General features: G+C 48.3%; 1 protein-coding gene across 21 annotated transcripts in view; it reads right to left on the minus strand.

Annotated features, from left to right (window-relative positions):
- Window positions 1–20794, minus strand: part of gse1b (Gse1 coiled-coil protein b) — a 709689-nt gene that overhangs the window by 25231 nt on the left and 663664 nt on the right. For all 21 annotated transcript variants that reach the window (XM_059993212.1, XM_059993213.1, XM_059993211.1 and 18 more), the window contains 2 exons: window positions 9634–10244; window positions 8157–8269 (listed from right to left, as the gene is read on the minus strand). In XM_059993212.1, coding sequence (XP_059849195.1) covers window positions 8157–8269; window positions 9634–10244 — 724 coding nt within the window. The remainder of the gene's footprint in view (window positions 1–8156; window positions 8270–9633; window positions 10245–20794) is intronic.

The raw sequence follows: 20794 nt of genomic DNA on the forward strand, positions 1-20794 counted from the left end.
AACATTCATGTAATCATTAGGACACAATCCTGAAGCTTCAGGTGATAAATGAAGCACTTAATGGAACAGTAAACCTGGCAGACAAGGGAGGTTTAATCACAGATGGATAGTAATGGCAACTGAGCCGAAAAACCATTGATTTGTATAACAGTAGCAGTGCAGAGAGGCCATTCAGCCCACTGAATCCACCCTGGCCCCTCTTGCAGATGGTCCCCTCTCTCCAAATCTTAATCAGTAACGCTGCAGTTGTGTTTTTATTCCAGTACCGATCCCCAAAACTGCACCTGTCTAAACCCCATTTTTAGAAGACACTGCCTGCAGTACTTAGAAACAGAGAAAACCTACAGCACAATACAGGCCCTCGGCTCACAATGCTCTGCCAAATATGGACTTACTTTAGAATAGGGTTACCCATGGCCCTCTATTTTTCTAAGCCTCATGTACCTATCCTGGAGCCTCTTAAAAGACCCTATCATATTCACCTCCACCCCCATCACCGGCAGCCCATTCCACACACTCACCACCCTCTGCATAAAAAACTTACCCCTGACATCTCCTCTGTACCTACTTCCAAGCACCTTAAAACTGTGCCCACTCATGTTAGCCATTTCAGCCCTGGGAAAAAGCCTCCGACTATTCACATGATCAATGCCTCTCATCATCTTATACACCTCTATCTTGTCACCTCTCATCCTCCGCCGCTCCAAAGAGAAAAGGCCGAGTTCACTCAACCTATTCTCATAAGGCATGCTCCCCAAACCAGGCAACATCCTTGGAAATCTCCTCTGCATCGTCCCTTCCCCTGAGACATCCAAGTCTCTGTTTTGGCCACAACATGATAGCTCCAAGTACTGATCCAGGCTCTAAGCTCATCCACTTTGTTCATGATGCTTCTTGCATTAAAGTAGACACATCTCAAACCATCGGTCTGAGCATATCCCTTCTCCATCACCTGCCTATGCTCCCGCTTGCACTGTCTCCAAGCTTTCTCTATTTGTGAGCCAACCACCCCTTCCTCCGTCCCTTCAGTTTGGTTCCCACCCCCAGCATTTCTAGTTTAAACACTCCCCAATTGCCTTAGCAAATCTCCCTGCCAGGATATTGGCCCCCTCAGATTCAAGCGTAACCTGTGCTTTTTGTACAGGTCACGCCTGCCCCAAAAGAGGTCCTAATGATCCAGAGATCTGAATCCATGCCCCCTGCTCCAATCCCTCAGCCAAGCATTTAACCTCCACCTCCCTCTATTCCTAAACTCACTGTCCTGTGGCACAGGAAGTCATCCCAAGATTACTACCTTTGAGGTCCTGCTTCTCAACTTCCTTCCTAACTCCCTGTAGTCTGTTTTCAGGACCTCCACCCTTTTCCTACCTATGTCGTTGGTATCAATATGTACTTTATAAAGACAATAGGAAAGGGTAGGTTTGACCCTCACTGATTAAGATTTATTTATCACATATACTTCGGAATATACAGTGAAAATCATTGTTTTGTGGCGACCCATTTCCTGGCACATCCAAACCGGCTCACAATTAGATAGCCTACGGGGGTTTGCGAGCACAGAGCTTTGGAGCCTCTGCGCCACGGGGGGCAGGTTGAGGGAGGCTTAAAAGTGAGGCTGAAGATTTCAAATAAAGTTTTTCCTTCGACTGCAGTTACCGACTCCGTGTCGTAATTTTAGCGCTGCATGTAGCACACCGCTACAATTGGTGACCCCGACGGTCCAAACGATTTTTGGACCAGAAATGACCGACACCGCCTCTGTTCATGCGGTTTCGTTGAAACTGCCGGGTTTCTGGACACAGCGACCAAACCTATGGTTCCAGCAAGCCGAAGCCCAATTCCACGTTCGCCAGATCACCTCAGAAGACACCCGCTACTACTACGTGGTGAGCTCCCTCGACCAGGACACAGCGGCCCAGGTCGCGGAGTTCGTACAGTCACCCCCGGTAGACGGCAAGTACACGGAATTCAAAGCCCTGCTCCTCAGGACTTTCGGACTCTCACGGCGCGAGCGGGCTGCCCGTTTACTGCACCTGGATGGCTTGGGAGACAGACCTCCATCGGCTTTAATGAATGAGATGTTGTCTCTGGCTGGAGGACACAAGCCCTCCCTCATGTTTGAGCAGGCATTCCTGGAGCAGCTGCCCGAGGACATACGCCTGCTGCTGTCCAACGCGGATTTCAGTGACCCCTGGAAGGTGGCAGCCCGGGCGGACTTGCTGTGGAACGCCAAAAAAGGTGAGCGGGGCGTCCATCGCACGGATCTCCCAGCCACGCTCCCAACAGCAAACCAGTCCAGGCCCGGCCGCAGAGCCCGCCAACCCCCGGCCCAATGAATACTGGTGCTTCTACCACCAGCGGTGGGGCGCGGAAACCCACCGTTGTCGCCCACCCTGCAAGTTCCCGGGATACCCCAGGGCCAGCCGCCGCTGATGGCTACGGCGGCTGGCCATCGGGATAGCCTCCTGTATGTGTGGGATAGAAGGTCGGGACGCCGGTTTTTGGTCGATACTGGTGCCGAGATCAGCGTTTTACCTCCGACGAGTTACGACACCCGCAGCAGGGCACCGGGTCCCCCCCCGAGGGCCGTGAACGGCAGCACAGTAAGGACCTATGGCACCCGCCAGGTGCAGCTACAGTTCGGCTCCAGCCAGTTCACGTGGGACTTTACACTGGCCGCCGTAGCCCAATTGCTTCTGGGTGCGGATTTTTTGCGGGCTCACAGCCTACTGGTCGACCTGCCCAGGAAGAGACTGGTACACGCCGAGACCTTTCAGACGTTCTCCCTGGGTGCAGCCCAGTTGCCAGCCCCTCACCTCGGCTCCATCACGCTGTCCGACAACGACTTCACCAGGGTCCTGGCGGATTTCCCATCGGTTCTGGCACCGCAGTTCACAGCGGCCATGCCCCGACGCGGCGTACAGCACCACATCCCGACCCAGGGACCACCCCTCCACACCCTCGCTCGGCGGCTTCCCCTGGACTAGCTCCGATTGGCGAAGGAGGAGTTCCAGAGGATGGAGGAATTGGGGATCATCCGGCGGTCCGACAGCCCATGGGCCTCCCCCCTGCACATGGTGCCCAAAGCGACGGGAGGCTGGAGACTGTGCGGCGACTGCCGCAGGCTGAACGAGGCTACCACACCGGACCGCTACCCTGTGCCACACATTCAGGACTTTGCAGCAAACCTGCACGGCACACGGATCTTCTCCAAGGTAGACCTCGTCCGAGGGTACCATCAAATCCCGATGCATCCTGACGACGTCCCCAAAACGGCTCTCATCACCCCGTTTGGCCTTTTCGAGTTCCTCCGCAAGCCGTTCGGCCTGAAGAATGCCGCACAGACGTTCCAGCAGCTAATGGACGCGGTGGGACGGGACCTGGACTTCGCGTTCATCTATTTGGACGACATCCTCATAGCCAGCAGCAGTCGTCAGGAGCATCTGTCCCACCTCCGTCAACTCTGTGCCCGACTGAGTGAGTACGGTCTTATAATCAACCCCGCCAAATGCCAGTTCGGACTCGATACCACTGACTTCCTGGGCCACAGGATTACTAAAGACGGAGCAACCCCTCTGCCCGCTAAGGCAGATGCGGCCCACCACTTCCCCCGGCCCACCACGATCAAAGGCCTTCAGGAATGCGTAGGTATGGTCAATTTCTACCACCGCTTCCTCCCTTCAGCTGCCCGGATCATGCGCCCCCTGTTCGCCCTGATGTCGGGTCCGAGCAAGGACATTACCTGGGACGAGGAGTCCGCCGCCACTTTCGTTCAAACGAAGGAAGCTTTGGCGAACGCCGCAATGCTAGTACATCCGAGAATGGACGCCCCTACCGCCCTCACAGTGGACGCATCTAACACGGCAGTCGGTGGGGTGCTGGAGCAACTCATCGCAGGTCGCTGGCAACCCCTGGCGTTTTTCAGCAAACACCTGCGGCCACCCGAGCTCAAGTACAGTGCTTTCGACCGGGAACTGTTGGCACTCTACCTGGCAATCCGGCATTTCAGGTACTTCCTAGAAGGTTGGCACTTCACCGCGTTCACGGACCACAAACCGCTTACCTTTGCGTTTACAAAAGCGCATGACCCCTGGTCGTCCCACCAGCAACGCCACCTGTCCTACATCTCTGAATACACGACGGATGTCCGGCACGTCTCGGGTAAGGACAATGTCGTGGCGGATGCGCTCTCTCGCCCTACCGTTCATGCCCTTTCCCAAGGGGTAGACTTTGAGGCACTGGCAGAGGCACAGCAGGCAGATGAGGAGATTCCGAGTTACAGAACCGCAGTCTCCGGTTTGCAGCTCCAGGACCTCCCCGTGGGCCCGGGTGAGAGGACCCTACTCTGTGACGTCGCCACCTGCCAGCCCCGTCCCGTCGTCCCGACAGCCTGGCGGCGCCGTGTTTTCGACTCCATTCCTAACTTGGCGCATCCCTCCATCCGGATGACTGTCCGGATGGTTTCCAGCAAGTTCGTTTGGCATGGACTCCGCAAACAAGTCAGTGAATGGGCCAAAATGTGCATGCCCTGCCAGACGGCCAAGGTGCAGCGACACACCAAAGCCCCACCGCAGCAGTTCCACTGGCGTTTCGACCACATTCATGTGGATATCGTGGGCCCCCTGCCAGTGTCGCGCGGAGCGTGGCACCTCCTGACTATCGTGGACCGGTTCACAAGATGGCCAGAGGCGGTCCCGCTCACCGACACCACCTCCAAATCTTGCGCCCGAGCCCTGATCACCACCTGGATATCTCGCTTTGGTGTACCGGCCCACATTACCTCCGACAGTTCACCTCCAGCCTGTGGTCAGCTATGGCCAGCCTTTTGGGGACTCAGCTGCACCACACAACTGCCTACCACCCACAGTCGAACGGGCTAGTGGAGCGTTTCCACCGTCACCTGAAGTCGGCCCTCATGGCCCGCCTGTGAGGAGCCAACTGGGCGGACGAGCTTCCCTGGGTCCGACTCGGCATTCGCACAGCGCCCAAGGACGACCTGCACGCCTCGTCGGCCGAGTTGGTATACTGCGCGCCCCTGGTTGTCCCTGGGGAGTTCCTACCAGCCCCACGGGGGCAAGAGGAAGATCCCGCAACAGTCCTGGGCAGACTACGCGAGAAGCTCGGTAACCTGGCCCCCATACCCACTTCACAGCACGGGTGGAACCCGACCTGCGTACCCAAAGACCTGCAGAACTGTAAGTTTGTGTTTGTACGAAGGGGCGGGCATCGGCCACCGCTGCAGCGGCCATACGAGGGGCCGTTTATGGTGCTCCGGAACAACGGGTCCACGTTCGTGCTGGACGTTGGGGGGAAAGAGGAGGTTTTCACGGTGGACCGCCTCAAACCGGCCCATGTGGACCTGGCGCAACTGGCCGAGTTTCCGGCACCTCGGCGCAGAGGCCGACCTCCCAAGCAGGTTCCGGCCCAGACTGTGGACATTGGGGGGTGTATGGCCGGTTCTGGGGGGGGTTATGTGGCGACCCATTTCCTGGCACATCCGAACCGGCTCACAATTAGATAGCCTACGGGGGTTTGCGAGCACAGAGCTTTGGAGCCTCTGCGCCACGGGGGGCAGGTTGAGGGAGGCTTAAAAGTGAGGCTGAAGATTTCAAATAAAGTTTTTCCTTCGACTGCAGTTACCGACTCCGTGTCGTAATTTTAGCGCTGCATGTAGCACACCGCTACAGTTTGCATTAACACCCAACATACCCAAGGATGTGCTGGGGGAGCTGGCAAGCATCACTACTCATGCCTACAACAGTTAAATAGTGGATCCATTGCTTGCTGACGAATGGGTTCGTGAATTGGTTAATGGAAGTTGGCCAGTGCCTGTGAAAGCCTCAATTACCCCTCCTTCGGGGAAAAGCCATCCCAAGCACTGAGCACATCCACTGTACACGAAACGCTGTCACAGGAAAGCAGTGTCCATCAGGTGCCCCCCACCCACCCCCATCATCCAGGACACGCTCTCTTCTCGCTGCTGCCATCAGGAAGAAGCTACAGGAGCCTCAGGACTCACACCACCAGGTTCAGGGACAGTTATTATCCTCAACGTTCAGGGTCTTGAACCAAAGGGGATAACTTCACTCAAATTCACTTGTCCCATCATTAAACTGTTCCCACAACCAATGGACTCACTTTCGAGGACTCTTCATTGCATGTTCTCGATATTTATTGCTTTATTTATTGATTATTATTATTTCATCCTTTTTGTATTTACACAGCGGTTGAACACCCAGGTTGGGCCTTCCTTCATTAATTCTGTTATGGTTATTCTTCTATAAATTTGCTGAGTATACCCACACGAAAATGAATCTCAGGGTTGTATATGGAAACATATGCGTACTTTGATAATAAATTTACTTTGAACATTAAAACCTTGGAGAAGCTGGAATAAATTTTGACCTTGGGTCACAACACTGGAATATTTTAATTGCAAGAGTATAATGCAGGAAAGTAAAGTTTGACTTCGTTTTGAGCTTTGAGAACAGTAGCACACAGAATAAAAGCTCTGGGGAACACAAAGGAATTTTGAGAGAGGGACTGTCAATCACAAAAAAAAGTGGGATAGCACATACAACATGCCGGAGGAACTCAGCAGGTCAGGCAGCAACTAAGGAGAGGAACATCAACTCTTTTCTCTCTGTAGATGCTGCTTGACCTGCTGAGTTTCTCTAGCATTTCTTGTGTGTTGCTCTGGATTTCCAGCATTTGAGAAGCTCATCTCAATAACTGTATTTGTGAAACAAATCAGTAGGGAATGAGGTGCTGAATAACGAATCACAAGGCAGAGTAGCCATCATGTGTAGTGTAAGTCTCAACTTACATACCCTCATCAATACATGTTAAGCTGATAAACTTACACTTTGCTTGCTTAAAAATAATGTAGGGACCCTTAAAGTCACTTTTGATGGACCAGGCTGGCATCCAGCAATGTTATTTCAGTCATTATTTTCCCAAGATTCTGAGAAATCCTCAACCTGTCTAAATTGGGGGACCGGTGGTGCAGAGCCAGCAGCTTTCATTCCTGGCTGTTAACTGGCCTGGGCCCAGCATACAGATACAATCGGAAGGAAAACACAACAGCGTTCTGACTATCTTACGATATTAAAGAGGTGTGGCTTGTCACTGAATACTTGACGTGCTGACTGGCTGCAAGCTGGTCTGGGGCAGCACTTCAGAAAATGGCTGACTCTGCCCAATATGTCATAGGCACGTCGTCTCCACCACTGGAAGTATCTCCAGGAGGTGCTGCCTCCAAAAAAGGCAATGCCCTTCAAGGATCTCCACCATCCGGACTGTGCTGTGCTAGCTTTGGGAAGGAGGCACTGAAGCCTGAGGTCCCCCCCGCCCCCCACAGGTACAGCTACTTCCCTTCAACCATTTGGTTCTTGAACCAAACAGCATAACCCTAATCACTAGGAGTTTGGCAGCAATGTGAGCATTTTGAACTCTAAAATGGACTTTCTTTGTTCTAATGATGTTGTTTCTTGTACACATTGTATTAGTGTTTTTATGAATATCGCTATGTCCCTGTGATGCTGTTACAAACAAGTTTTTCATTCCACCTAAGTGAACACGTTCTTGAGCAGATGACATTAAACTTGAGTTTGATCGCAGGCTGGAACATAACCAAATTGAAAATTCACCATGTTCCTAGCAAACTGGTACCTTTTGTATCTATTAATATTCCTCTGTACAATCACAGTTTCTGTGTTCTCTGGTTTGAAAGTAACTCTTATTGAGCCATAACTGCCTAAGAGCCAGGAGGCAGTTAGTTCCCTTCTACTTGCAGATACATGCACTGATAACTGCAAAACTACCAACACATTTGACAAGCATTACCCTGGGTAATCCCAGTGCCTCAGCTAACACAGCTGGCTTCAACCCTGTTTGATCAAGAGTGTCTGCCCACAGTTATACCTCTTTATCTCCTGCCTCCCCCGCTATTTTCTGGAAGGGAATATTTAAAACCAAGCAAGAAGCTCAGAGAGAGAGTGGTTTTGTTAACAGGAGAGAGGTGGGGAATAACAAATTAATGATGTGGCAAGGAAGGCAGGGAGAGAAGAGGCTGCTAACTCTGCTAGGCTCTCGTTATCGCTGTGCTACCTATTTTTAGCTAGCAGCACTGCCACAGTGGCGAAGTGTTAACATACCTCAGACGAATCGTCAAGTTTCAGAGGTGGCTGCTCGGAAACGCGCCGGAGATGTGCTCGAACTTCCTCTTCATCACTTTCATCATACGAGTCATCAAAGTCATAGTAATAACCTAATTAGGAACATTGGAAGCAAAGCGACAGAATAACTGACAATGCAGCCTGACAGTATGCAAGTACGTGATGCTGTGTCAGCACATTCATCCCCAGGAACATTGCCCAATTAGTTCACTTCAATCTTTCAATTAACTAACTGCAGCCTCGTGCATGCAAAACACACACACACACACAGACACACACACACACACACACACAATCTCTCTCTCTCTAAATATAGCTGATGGCAGTTCAAGGCGAAAATCTTTTTTCCAAGAGGTACCTCACAAATGAGTAGATGTTAATGAAACCGGATCTCTTCTGAACAGATAATTGGTATGCATTGGGGTCTGGGCCACACACACCAGAACAGACCCAAATGTAGAGTCTGAGCTGATGTTGGCATTATTTCCCTTCCCAGTGGCGCCCAGTGCTGTGGTCTGGATAAAAGGAAGGGATGGAGGGAAAACTCATACCATTCCTTCATTTGTAATCCAATGATCATTGCCTTGAAGAGACCTGGAGTGAATTTGTGCCAAGCCTCCTCTCAGCTATGAAGGAATGATCAATCCCACAGTTAAGTGAGACCCACCAAGTCTTCAGCCCTGGACTGCCTAATATACAGTGGGACCCCAATCTCCAGTTCTATCTTCTTCTCCTTTGCAGAAAACAGCTGTGTAACTTTGCTCCCATTCCTCACAGACGTGCAACATAAGCTGGACTGCGAGCGGGCTTGACAGCAGCCATTGCTTACGTTATCCGAGCAACGAGACAGAGCAAAGGCCCTGCCAGGAGAGGGAAAAGAAAAGTAGCCCACGTTCCCCTCAAAACAAACTAAAAATATCATGAAAATACCTGCATTTTGGGGTTTTTAATTTGTAAAATGTTTTGAAAAACTAATAATAAAAATTTTTTTAAAAAAATACCTGCATTTAATAACATTTTTCATGGGCTTCAAACCAATGAAGCGCTCTTGAAGTGGTCACTACTATAAAGTAGGTCACATGGGGGCCAATTTCAAAACAGTAAGATCCCACCATCACCAATATGACAATGACCTGATAATCCTTTTTAATGTGGTTTGACTGCGGGACAGATATTGGGCAGGACATGAGGGGCAGCTCCCCTGGCTTTTCGGAGGATTACGTCATCTTCCACCTGAGATGGAAGATGCTAATTCAATCCCTGACCACTGAGGCTGTAGCACTCCCTGCATGCTGCAACAGGACATCCGTCTAGAACACTTCGGTGTACGGCACCAACTTGGAAACATACTGAGTTTCACCCATTGAACAAATGCCGGATTAGAGCCGGGATGCCGCGGTATTGCAACCGAACGCAATCACGTGTTCCGCCAGAGGCCCCGGCTGCCGAGATTCACCTTTCTCCTTTGCTTCTCTCCGTCTTTTCTCCTCGAGGTCCAACTTGCTTACCAGCCTCCTGTGCCGCTGCAGAGACTCGTCGTAGATGTACAAGGGGCCCGGGGCCCGCGGCTGGCTGTGAGACTGCCTGTAGACAGCAGCTGCCTTGTGCAACAAGCCGACGTCATTGTGTGACGTGGGGAATGCCAAAGACATCCTCTGCTGGTTGAGGATGGACTGGGCAGACTTCTCCAGCTCGGCGAAAGGGGGTCCATAAGAATGAGGGTGCGCCACGTGCTCCAAGGAGGCAGGCCCTCGGAGTGGCTGGTACTTCTCCGGGACCTCTTGCCTCTTGAGGGCCTCCTCGTGGCTGTGGAGCTTCTCGGTCTTGATGAGTGGCCCCGGCTGCCGGTGTGAGTCGTAGGGGCTGGTATAGCTGGTCAGCATGTGGTTCTCCTGGCTTTTGCGGGCCTCAGAATGGTTATCCAGCAGGCTCACCGGGTTCCACAGGACGGCCGGGCTGGAGTGGTGCTCCTTAGGGTGGGGCTTGGGGGAGATGAGAGGTGGAGGGGCTCCCAGATGCTGGGGCTGGTCTCTGCTACTGAGCTCATGGGAGTGACTCGGCCCAGACCTGACAACACAAAGCACAAAAGTTAGCACCTGGCGCACACCTGTATCGGCTCTGCTTGTCAGAGACTGCCAGACAAGGCAACTTCATGAATAAGTCGAGGAGGATCTGCTTTACATTATCTTTACAAATTTCAAAGTTCAATGATTCATTTCCTTGCAGGCATTCACTATAGAACAAAGAAACACAATAGAGTCAATGAAAAATCTATACACAAATAAGGACTGACTAGCTTAAGGCAAATGCATAGCAGGGAAACAGGCCATTTGGCCCAACTCATCACTGTTTACCTCTCATCCCTCTTAACTACCATCAGCAGGCGCACTTATAACTTTCTTCTTTGCATCTCGGTTTAGCTTTAATCCGCTTGTTCCATCTGCGCCAATGATTTATAGCAATGCTGTCCACATTCTGAGCTCTCTTAGTAACTTATTGTTTAGAGATATAGCATGGTAACAGGCTCCTCTGGCCAAACAAGCCTACATTGCTCAAATCCACCCATGTGACCACTTAACCCATGACCTAGCCCACTTAACCCACTTGTCTCTGGAACGAGGGTGGGAACTGGAGCACTGGGTAGGAACACATCCAGTCGCAGGGGAATCGTGCAAGCTCCTTAAGAGTCAGTGGTGGGACTGAACCTAGATTGTTGGTGCTGTATAACATTACGCTAAAGATTATACTGCTTGTATCTGACTGGGCATTTGACAGTGAGAAACGAGAGGCCACTCAACTAGATATATTAACTCTGGCAGCACCTCTTGATCAGCTGTGTATAGGGCATAATGAATGAATCACAAAGGTACAGAGCATAGAACCAGGGCCTTTGGTCCATGAATCTACACAGACAATCAAGCACCGTGAATCTTTCTGAATTTATAGTAGAATGTATATAGAACTCACGCAGGCAAAAATTAGAATGTATACCTCACCACCATAAGGAAAATCTGAGGCAGACATCACAGAAGCATTTAAGAGGACATTCTTGGGACTTGATGGTGGGAGGGTTCAGGACCAACCTTGTAATCTCAATCTTATTCTTACTCTTCCTGATCCAAATCCCAAATCTTTTTGATGAAATATCTCAAGCTTTATTCCTTCCTAATTCAAATCCGTTCCCCACAGCCACTCCTCCTCTCCAGGCCCAATTTCTCTCATCAGTGTGGCTGAGGGAAAGATACTGGGGTTGAAAAATAAGCGATACTTGGGGCAGAAAGGCAGTGTTGTGCTGTGCTCCCCATTTCCCAACTCCCTGTCACCCTCTATCCCTGACAAACAGCCTGGCACTCTTACTTCTTAACTTCTGGGACACCTGGATGAAGTGTAGGGAGACAGCACTCGTACTGATGTACTCTCCTTCAGGAGGGCTAGGGGAAGGACAGGAGGAAATCGAATTTCAGAAGGTAGTGGTGCGGTTAGTGCAATTGCTTTACAGCTTTAAGATCAGGATTCGATTCCCATCGCAGCCTGTAAGGAGTTTGTACATTCTCCCCTTCTCCGTGTGGGTGCTCTGGTTTCCTCCCAAATTCCAAAGATGTATGCTTGGGGAGAGTGAGTTGCAGGCGTGCTATGTTGGTGCCAGAAGCGAGTCCACACTTGCATGCTGCTCAGCCCAATCCTTGCCGATTTGATGTGACACTAACGATACATTTCACTCTATGTTTTGATGTACATGTGACAAATAAAGCTAACCTTTATCTTTCAGCCTCCTGGAACTGCCTGGTTTAGGCAGATGGTTACTCCTTCTACTGAGGAGCTTAGTGAGTTAGACAGGTAACAGGATTAAGTTTGATCTTCAAATCCTCATCCTATTCACTGAATTTTTCCAGAGCTGGTCCCACACACTTCCATAACCTCCTCCAGTACAAGCCTTCTAGACCTCCTCTGATTCTAATTTCCATCACATCACCATTAGTGGGTGTGCAATCAACTATGTTGAGCTCTGGAATTCCCTTCTTAAACCTTTCCACTTCTCTCTCTATCTTTATGATGCTCATTTAAATCTATTTCTTCATCCAACACTTTGACCATGCTCCCTGGCTTAGCCTCTTTCTGTTGTCTGTTAAACTTCTGTAAATGTCCTTTGAACATTTCACTCCTTTAAAGCAGTCGCAGTTGATGGTCCCACGATTGTATCTCCGGCCAGCAATGGTGATATCTGTACATGATGTTACCTCAATTTCAGTGTAAAAATGCAAATAACATGCTGTTGAATTGACTACAGACCAATCGTCACGCTCATCCACCCAACCACGAAATTTGGCTGCTTTGCTTCTGATTCTTAGCCACAAATTTTCAGAGTCAGCTACTAAGCAAACATTTCTCACAAAATTACAAAGACCTCGTCTCCAAAAGGATGCTTTCTTGGTCAATTCAGTGTGCTTTATGAAGAAATTTAAAGTTTCATGCTTTCAAACCATTCCGTGGCCTCACACCATCTTGACTGTGTGATATTTTCCAGCTCTGCAATCCTCCAAGATCTTTGAACTCTTCTAATTCTGGCCTATTCAATCTAATCGCACCATCACTTAGAGAACAGGCCTCTACTGGCAAGATGCTGCGCTCGGGAACTTCCTCCTTAACTTTGACATTTCTCTTCTGTACTTGAAAAAGTTCCTTATACCAAATGTCGACAAGCTTCTCATCATCCCTGACATCTCCTTATGCAACAGACTCAATTTCACTTTTGCCTGACTACATTCACCCATTAACAATGCTGAAAATGGAAGATTTTATTGTTATGAGGTTAGAAAGGGGCTGGGTTGTAACATGAATTCAATGCTCATTGTTACATTGCCATAGAGATACAGCACAGAAACCTACCCCTTACCTGACTAAGCTCATACTTACCATTAAGTACCTACTTGAATATTTATCTTACCCTGACCTATTTATTCTCTCTTCATTCCATCAACTCCCATTGATATCACTATTCTTCTGCACACTAGCAGCAACTTTACTGTAGCTTTATTTGTCACATGTACAATACTGTGCAAAAGTCTTAGGCAGATAGCGAGGGTGCCTAAGACTTTTGGATAATACTGCAGTAATTTTATATATTACACTGTGCTGGTGCCTCAAAAAAAAATCAAATTTCACGTGAATTGTGATAAAGCTGATTCTGGTAAGGCTCTCTATTGTGGACTGAGAGCGCAAGGGGCAGGGAGAGGGGAAGCGTGGTTGGGAGAAGGGAAAGGGAGACATGGGGCAAGGGGGAAGCACCAGAGAGATGTTCTGTAATGATCAATAAACCAATTATTTGGAATCAAATAATCTTCCCTAATGTCTTAGGCCTGTGTGTGTCAACCACTTCCCCCCCCACAACCCTGGCACTCCTCCTCTGCTACCTGTCCCACACCCCTTCTGCAGCACTCCACCCTCGCTATTCCCAACATCCTTTGCTCCCGCAAAATTTACAAACTCGCTCTCCCTTCCAGGTTGACAAATACTGTATGTGCAAAAGTCCCAGCTAAATGAATGCAAAGATTTTCACACAATACTGTGCATCGAAATATACAATGAAATACGTTGTTTTCATGTCATTGGCCAGCAGAGTCGGAGATGTGCTGGGGGTGGCCTGCAAAGAGTCACCACACTTTTGGCACCAACTTAGCATGCCCACAACTCCGGAACCCTAACCTTTATATGTTCGGGACGTGGGAGGAAACCCATGCAGTGACGGTGAAAACATATAAACTCCTTACAGACAGCAGCAGGAATTGAACTTTGGTCGCTGATCCTGTAAAGCATTACCCTACGTACTACCATGCCTCCCCAATAACTATTGATTGAATTTGTTTTTTTACCAGTTTCAGAAGGATAAGCACAATTTATTAATATTTATCCTGGGAGAAATCTGATTCCATTCAAATAGCTAAATAAATGCACACTGCGTGACACAGCGGTACAGTGGGGAACTTCTGCCTCACAGCGCCAGTGACGGGGGTTTAATGCCGTCCACGTGGAGTTTACACTCTCTCCCTGTAACCGCAATGGCTGCTGTGTATTGATCCTATGTGCAGCTGAGTGGGGGTAACTGGGAGGGGGGAGGGGGTGCTTACTGGGAATGTGGGAAGAATAAAATATAGATGGAGAGAGAGAGTGCCTGTCTGTCCTTGAGGCTGGTGGAGGGGAGAGGGGGAGAGGAGGCTTGGAACAGCAAGTTGCTGGTCTCCACTCTTGTTACTGCAGGAGTGATCTCGTTCTCTCTTGCTGGAGACAGAGAGCCTGTTTGAGATCCTGAAGTGCTGGTTGGTGAACTATAGATTGAGGACTCTGGATAGATGGACTGTTAGTGCTTCTGCTGCCGTGGGTGGGGTAGAGGGAGAGGGTCAATGTTTATGCGAAGAAATGGGGGGGGACTTTGGGGCTTTGATGTTTCAATCATTCTGTGGGGCTTCTTTGTTTTGTGGATGTCTGTGAAGAGGACGAATTTCAGGTTATATACTGTAAACGTACTCTGATATTAAATATACTTTGAATAGGTAGTCTGAAGGGTCTGTTTCTGTCCTGTACGAATCCATGACTTTAGGTGCCCCACGCATTACAGCGTCAATCTTCACCCCTCCCTCTCCCCAGGGCCCCCAACGTACAGACCTTTAACATGCAAATGTTGCCTACTGTGTTCGTCATCATTATGTGACGTGTCGTATGATTTTTCTGCAGATGTGGCTTGACATTGTCTTCTTCTGGCAGGTGACCACAGCCATTATCAATACTCCTCAGAGACTGGAGGCGGTGGTGGAATAACCAGGACCTGTGATATACACCGGCTGCTCATACGACCAAACGCCACCTGCTCCCATGGCTTCACCTGACCCCGAGCCCCCGATCGGTGGGGATGGGCTAGCCAGGTGTTACATCTTGCCCACAGGTGACCTGCAGGCTAGCGGAGGGAAGGGACGCCTTACACCTCCTTTGGTAGGGACGCATCGTCCTCCTGCCATCCTGACTGCTGAGACTTGAGAACGTAACCTAGGTCAATACTGCACTGAATTACCGAGCCCTCTTATTCCTGCTTCCGCTCTCTTTCTACCCAGTCCTTATGAGGGGTCTTGTCCCAAGATGTCAACTGTTCATTTTCCTCCTTAAATTTTGCCTGACTTCCTGAGTCCCTCCAGCGCTTTGAATCAGTTTTTCCAGATTTCCAGCATCTGCAGTCTCTCTTGCGACCATGTTACTGAGAGAGTCTTTCAGCTGACTCATTAGATTGAAGCACCATCATTTCTGTCAGGAAGAATAAAGCAACCCACTCACAAGGGGCTTTTCCTGCTGTCCTAGTCATCCCTCAACCAAGATCACTAAAACTGATCCCCAAGTGACGTTGAGAGTGACACTTGTGGCAGCTTGCCATGTCCATTTGACAACATTTGTGTCCACACTTGGCAAGTGGTGTGGGATGTCCCCACGTTGTAAGGTGATACCTAATGACAGGGCTTTCAATGCTTAGTTCTAAACTTGATCACAACCCCTTCATGTGTTTGGTGACTCTCAGCAGAGACAACGTTTTGAGCTCCCTTTCCCAAGTGGCACCTAAATTGGGCCTGTTCGGGAAATTGGGCAGGGTCTTCTCGCTAAAGCTCTAATGGAGAACTCTCCGCATCATAATGGGGTATAACACATAAACCATATAACAACTATAGCACAGAAACAGGCCACCTCAGCCCTTCTAGTCCGTGCCGAAAGCTTACTCTCACCTAGTCCCACCGATCTGCACTCAGCCCATAACCCTCCATTCCTTTCCTGTCCATATACCTATCCGATTTTTTAAAAAATGACAATATTGAACCTGCCTCTACCACTTCTACTGGAAGCTCATTTCACACAGCTACCACTCTCTCAGTAAAGAAGTTCCCCCCCCCCCGTGTTACCCCTAAACTTTTGCCCCCTCAACTCATGTCCTCTTGTTTGAATTTCCCCTACTCTCAATGGAAAAAGCCTATCCATGTCAACTCTATCTATCCCCCTCATAATTTTAAATACCTCTATCAAGTCCTCCCTCAACCTTCTACGCTCCAAAGAATAAAGATCTAACTTGTTCAACCTTTCCCTGTAACTTAGGTGCAGAAACCCAGGTAACATTCTAGTAGATCTCCTCTGTACTCTCTCTATGAGAATGTACAGAGGATGATGGGATGAATTGAGTCTGCTGACATTGATTGCCACAGCTTACGCCATTGGCTCGATATTTGACCATGACTTACAACGATTGGACAAAGGCAAGCAACAGTTAGAATCTGTCCTCCATTGATTGCACAAATTGCACGGTGTCACAACGAGCGTACTTCTGTTGTTCGCAATTTTGGGAAGCTCAATTCCACAGATGCCCATAAAGCAAGATTTCAAAAATAGAATAAAATACATAGCCACCCAACACCTAGTGCTTAGTAGAAGCCATTTCCTAGTCATTTGAGAGGTAGAGGAAAGGTGCACTAAAACTAAAAGGAACAGATGAGAAAATTAAATTGTTGAAATGATATGAAATAAATACAAAGTTTAGTTAAATCACCGGAGATACTAGTTGGGTAGCTACATCCTGATTAATCATCCAGAAAACATTAGAGGTTAAAAAGAGCAGAAATTGCATACAATGTAAAAGGTGAAACTCTACTTGGAACGCGTTGTTGTCACTGGAAATACATTTCAGAAGCAGAGTTCAATGTGTATGTGTCACTACATCGCACATCTAGCACACAGAGGTCAGATTTTGACCTCATCCCAGTTATAAAGTTTCAAGTCAGTTCTACGCATTCAGCAATTATACACCTTGCTTTCTTCCTTTTTCCATAAGGAGATTAAAGTCACCAGCTCATCTGTGTCTAGTCACCCTTATTCTTCCATCACTATTTCATTTAAGCAGGCAGCTTGCAAAGAAGACTATTTTTTTGTCAAGGACAATGCAATTATCTGCTGGCATTAGACAGATGAGGCAGGATATCATGCGCTTCCTGAACACGGAGCTGGCATTATTATAATATTAATTAGAAATCACCTAAATGCCTCAGAAGCAGCTGGGGGCGTTAGGGTTATTATAAAGCTTTGAATTACAGAACCATCCTCTTGAAACACATGCAGAGAATAAAGTGAGATTCACAGATCCCAGCTCCTATCGTACCTGATTAGCCTGCTAAGCCGAGAGAGATAAAAAAAAAACTTGACAATAATAAATCATCAGAGAGGGAGGCTGCCTGTGTGAGCAATGCTTAATCATCCAGCAATGGACTGAACAAACAAGCGTCAGGAAATTTTATTCAGTGCAACCCCTGTGGCTTCAGGATGTGAATACAATTACCTTTCCAATCTCGCTCATAGTTGTGTCAATAGATTGAGAGAGAGAGAGTAATTGTAATACAGCGGCTTGCAAATTATGCTGACCTCTGCTCTCCATAAAGTGTCATATAATTATCAGTGTGGTTATCTACATATAATTTGTCATCCAACATACTGTTAAAAACCCTATTTAACTGTAATCACAGCTAGAGTATGGATCTGTACTATCATCTGGGCTTTGCATTATCTATGAGAGGAACTGCCATGACACTGAGACAGATCATTTGAAAATATGGCAGTCTTTCTAAGAGTGCAGTGCTTTAATTTGACAATCAAGTCAGTGGTGCTGCTGATGTTGCAACTACAAAGTTCTGTCGTCGTTCAATTGTTTCCCATCTCTCTTGAGGTGCAAGAGGAGTCTTCCAGTAACTCAGCAACGTGTACCTGCCTCTCCCCCCCTTCCTCCTCCCCCGCCGCTCTTCTGGTGCATGGATTTGACAACAGGTGATGGGAGGCCACGTCTCCTGTAGAGGGCACCGCTTGCAGACCGAGCATTCGAAGCCCAGTGCAAGCCAGCAGAGGAGTCCGGACAATGAACAGCAGTATCGATTTGCAGGCTAACGCGGGGGGGGGGGGGGGGGGGGGCTATTTTTTTTTGCAAGACGGCTGGGGTTCAAAAATCAGATTGGTCCCTGTCGAGAATTACTGACTTCCATTTTCAGCACTTGAATCACAGTTGAGGTGTATTAGCTTAGACATTAAAGAATAGCTGTACCTGTCACGTGTACATCGAAACATACAGTGAGAATCAAATCGGTGAGGGTTGCACTAGGGACAGCTCACGAGTGTCATCACACTTCCGGCGCCTACTTACTGACTCTAACACGATGGTGTTTGGAATGCGGGAGGAGACCCACGCAAAGTCCTACAGGCTGCAGGCTGAATCGAACCCCGATCAGCGGTCACCATGCCATGGAGCAGCTCTTAGGAACAGCACAGCCAGCCCATTACAGGGCTTCAAGAGCTAAATAGTGGGGGAACGTCAAGTGGATCCTCTGCAGCGAGAAGGTTAAGGGCTGCCCAGCTGAGACACGAAAAACGATTAAGGGATTTGATAAGAAATGGAGGAAGAGGTTCACCTGGCGAAGTGGTTCAGAGAAGGAGAGCAGAAAATAAACTGACACTATGTCATTTGTGAATGAAGTCGGGAAGTAATTTTGATGAAGGGCACAGAGGCCAGCTAAATTTTTGGGTGGAGACATCAGAATTATTCACCAAAGGCAGGTCGAAACAGAGCCGCCTTGAGGTAGGTGAATGGTGGGAAAAGCAAAACAGGCTGAATGGTCAATCCCTTTCTCTATGTAACCCTGGCTGAGGTTTCATTCCAGTCGAACAGGATTCATTTGTGGCTTAATGTAAACAGAAAATGCTGGTAGCCTTCAGAAGGTCAACTGGAAAGAGAAACAGTTACCAGTTTAACACCGGGACCTTTCGTCAGACACTGGCAAACTTTCAATCAACGGTTTCTTTTTCCACAGATTCTGCCTGACCTGCCGAGTCTTTCCAGCACTATTAGCTTCTTTTCAGCACCTGTTGTGTTTTTTTCTTACTTTCTTTCAACCGTGGCACTGCTAAGATCAAATGACCAGCAAAGCCCAAAGATTGGATCACTTGGTTTCCAAGGAGTTTCTGAACAGGGCTGCAACATGCTATTGGGACAATAACATCACACAAAAATTTAACAACTTTCCATGCCCTTTGTTAACTTTAAAGTCAGTGGATCACAGACACAAAGATGCATGCACGTGCCCCATCCAATGCAACCCTAGCCAGTATGAACGCTCCCTAAGCCTGAATCAACTCCCAATAGAAATGGGTCGATCCTATATTGAGTTTGCTTGGGTAGCTGGGCTCTATAAATGATGCCATACATTAAAAAGTAGGAAATGCCTCCTGTGCTCCCTGCACTGTCCCAAATATTTGTGGGGATCAGCCTTATTTTATTTTAATTCACTTATATGCAAAGATCAGGTCCAATCCCACCCAAGCCTGAAGACTTAATTTTTTTTGAGACCAAAGTACCTGAGCCTTAGGTCAGAAAGCCAGACTCCCTCCCATGACCCCACTTCCTGCTGCCTAGAAACCAAGGGTATCTTTTCCTCTTCCTTTTCCATCAGGCAGTAGATACAGAAGCCTGAAAGCACATACCATCTTCTATCCATGTTATCAGACCCTTGAACGGACCTCTCATAAACTGGACACGAGTTATTGATATCTCACTCTACCTTGTCATGGCCCCTGCATTTTTGTATGTCTAACTGCACTGTGGTTTCTCCGTAACATTGTATCCTGCATTGTGTTTTCCTTCTTACCGACTTAATGTACTTATAAGAATGTGAGAAACAGGAGCAGGAGTAGGTCATCCATCCCGTCGAGCCTGCTCTGCCAATCAGTAAGATCAAGGCTGATCTCCACCTACCTGCCCTTTCCCCATAACCCTTAATTCCGCTACTATGCAAAAATCTATCCAACTTTGTCTTAAGTATATCTCCCAAGGTAGCCGCCACTGCTTCATTGGACAGAGAATTCCACAGATTCACCATTCTCTGGGAAAAGCAGTTCCTCCTCATCTCTATCCTAAACTTACTCCCCCAAGTCTTGAGGCTATGTCCACTAGTTCTGTTCTCACCTACCAGTGGAAACACCTACCTTGCCTCCGTCTTATGGAATTCCTCTAAATGGAATGATCTGCCTGAATGAGATGCAAACAAACTCTGTATCTCAGAGCGTGCCACAATAATAAACCAGTACCAATGCCAGGATGTGGTCTGCCTGCCAATATTCTGAAATCATCTCTCCAGTAGAGAGTGGCGTATCAGGAACCTGTAAGGTTCCTTGCCACCGTTATCATGGTACCAACCCAGAGAAAATGAGGCATCTGCCATAACAATACAGATCAGCTGCTGCCTTGGAATTACTTCCTAAACATCCTTCTAATTCAATATGAGCAATGAGATTTAAGTGCCTTTTTTTAAAAAAAAGTAAGTTGCTTCTTCCCCATGCCTCAGAGACAAAGCACACATCGTCTCTTAACTAAGCATCAAGATTTGTCTGATGTATATCGAAATATCAAAACAGAGTAAAATGTGTAATATTTGTCAAATCAAATGTGAGGATTGTGCTGGAGGCAGCCCGCAAGTGTTGCCGTGCTTCCAGCGCCAACATTGCACACCCAAAGCTCACTCACCCTCACCGCGATGGCTTTGGAATGTGGGAGGACCCAG

This window comes from Hypanus sabinus, chromosome 17, assembly GCF_030144855.1.
Source record: "Hypanus sabinus isolate sHypSab1 chromosome 17, sHypSab1.hap1, whole genome shotgun sequence".
In the NCBI taxonomy this organism is placed as follows: domain Eukaryota; kingdom Metazoa; phylum Chordata; class Chondrichthyes; order Myliobatiformes; family Dasyatidae; genus Hypanus; species Hypanus sabinus.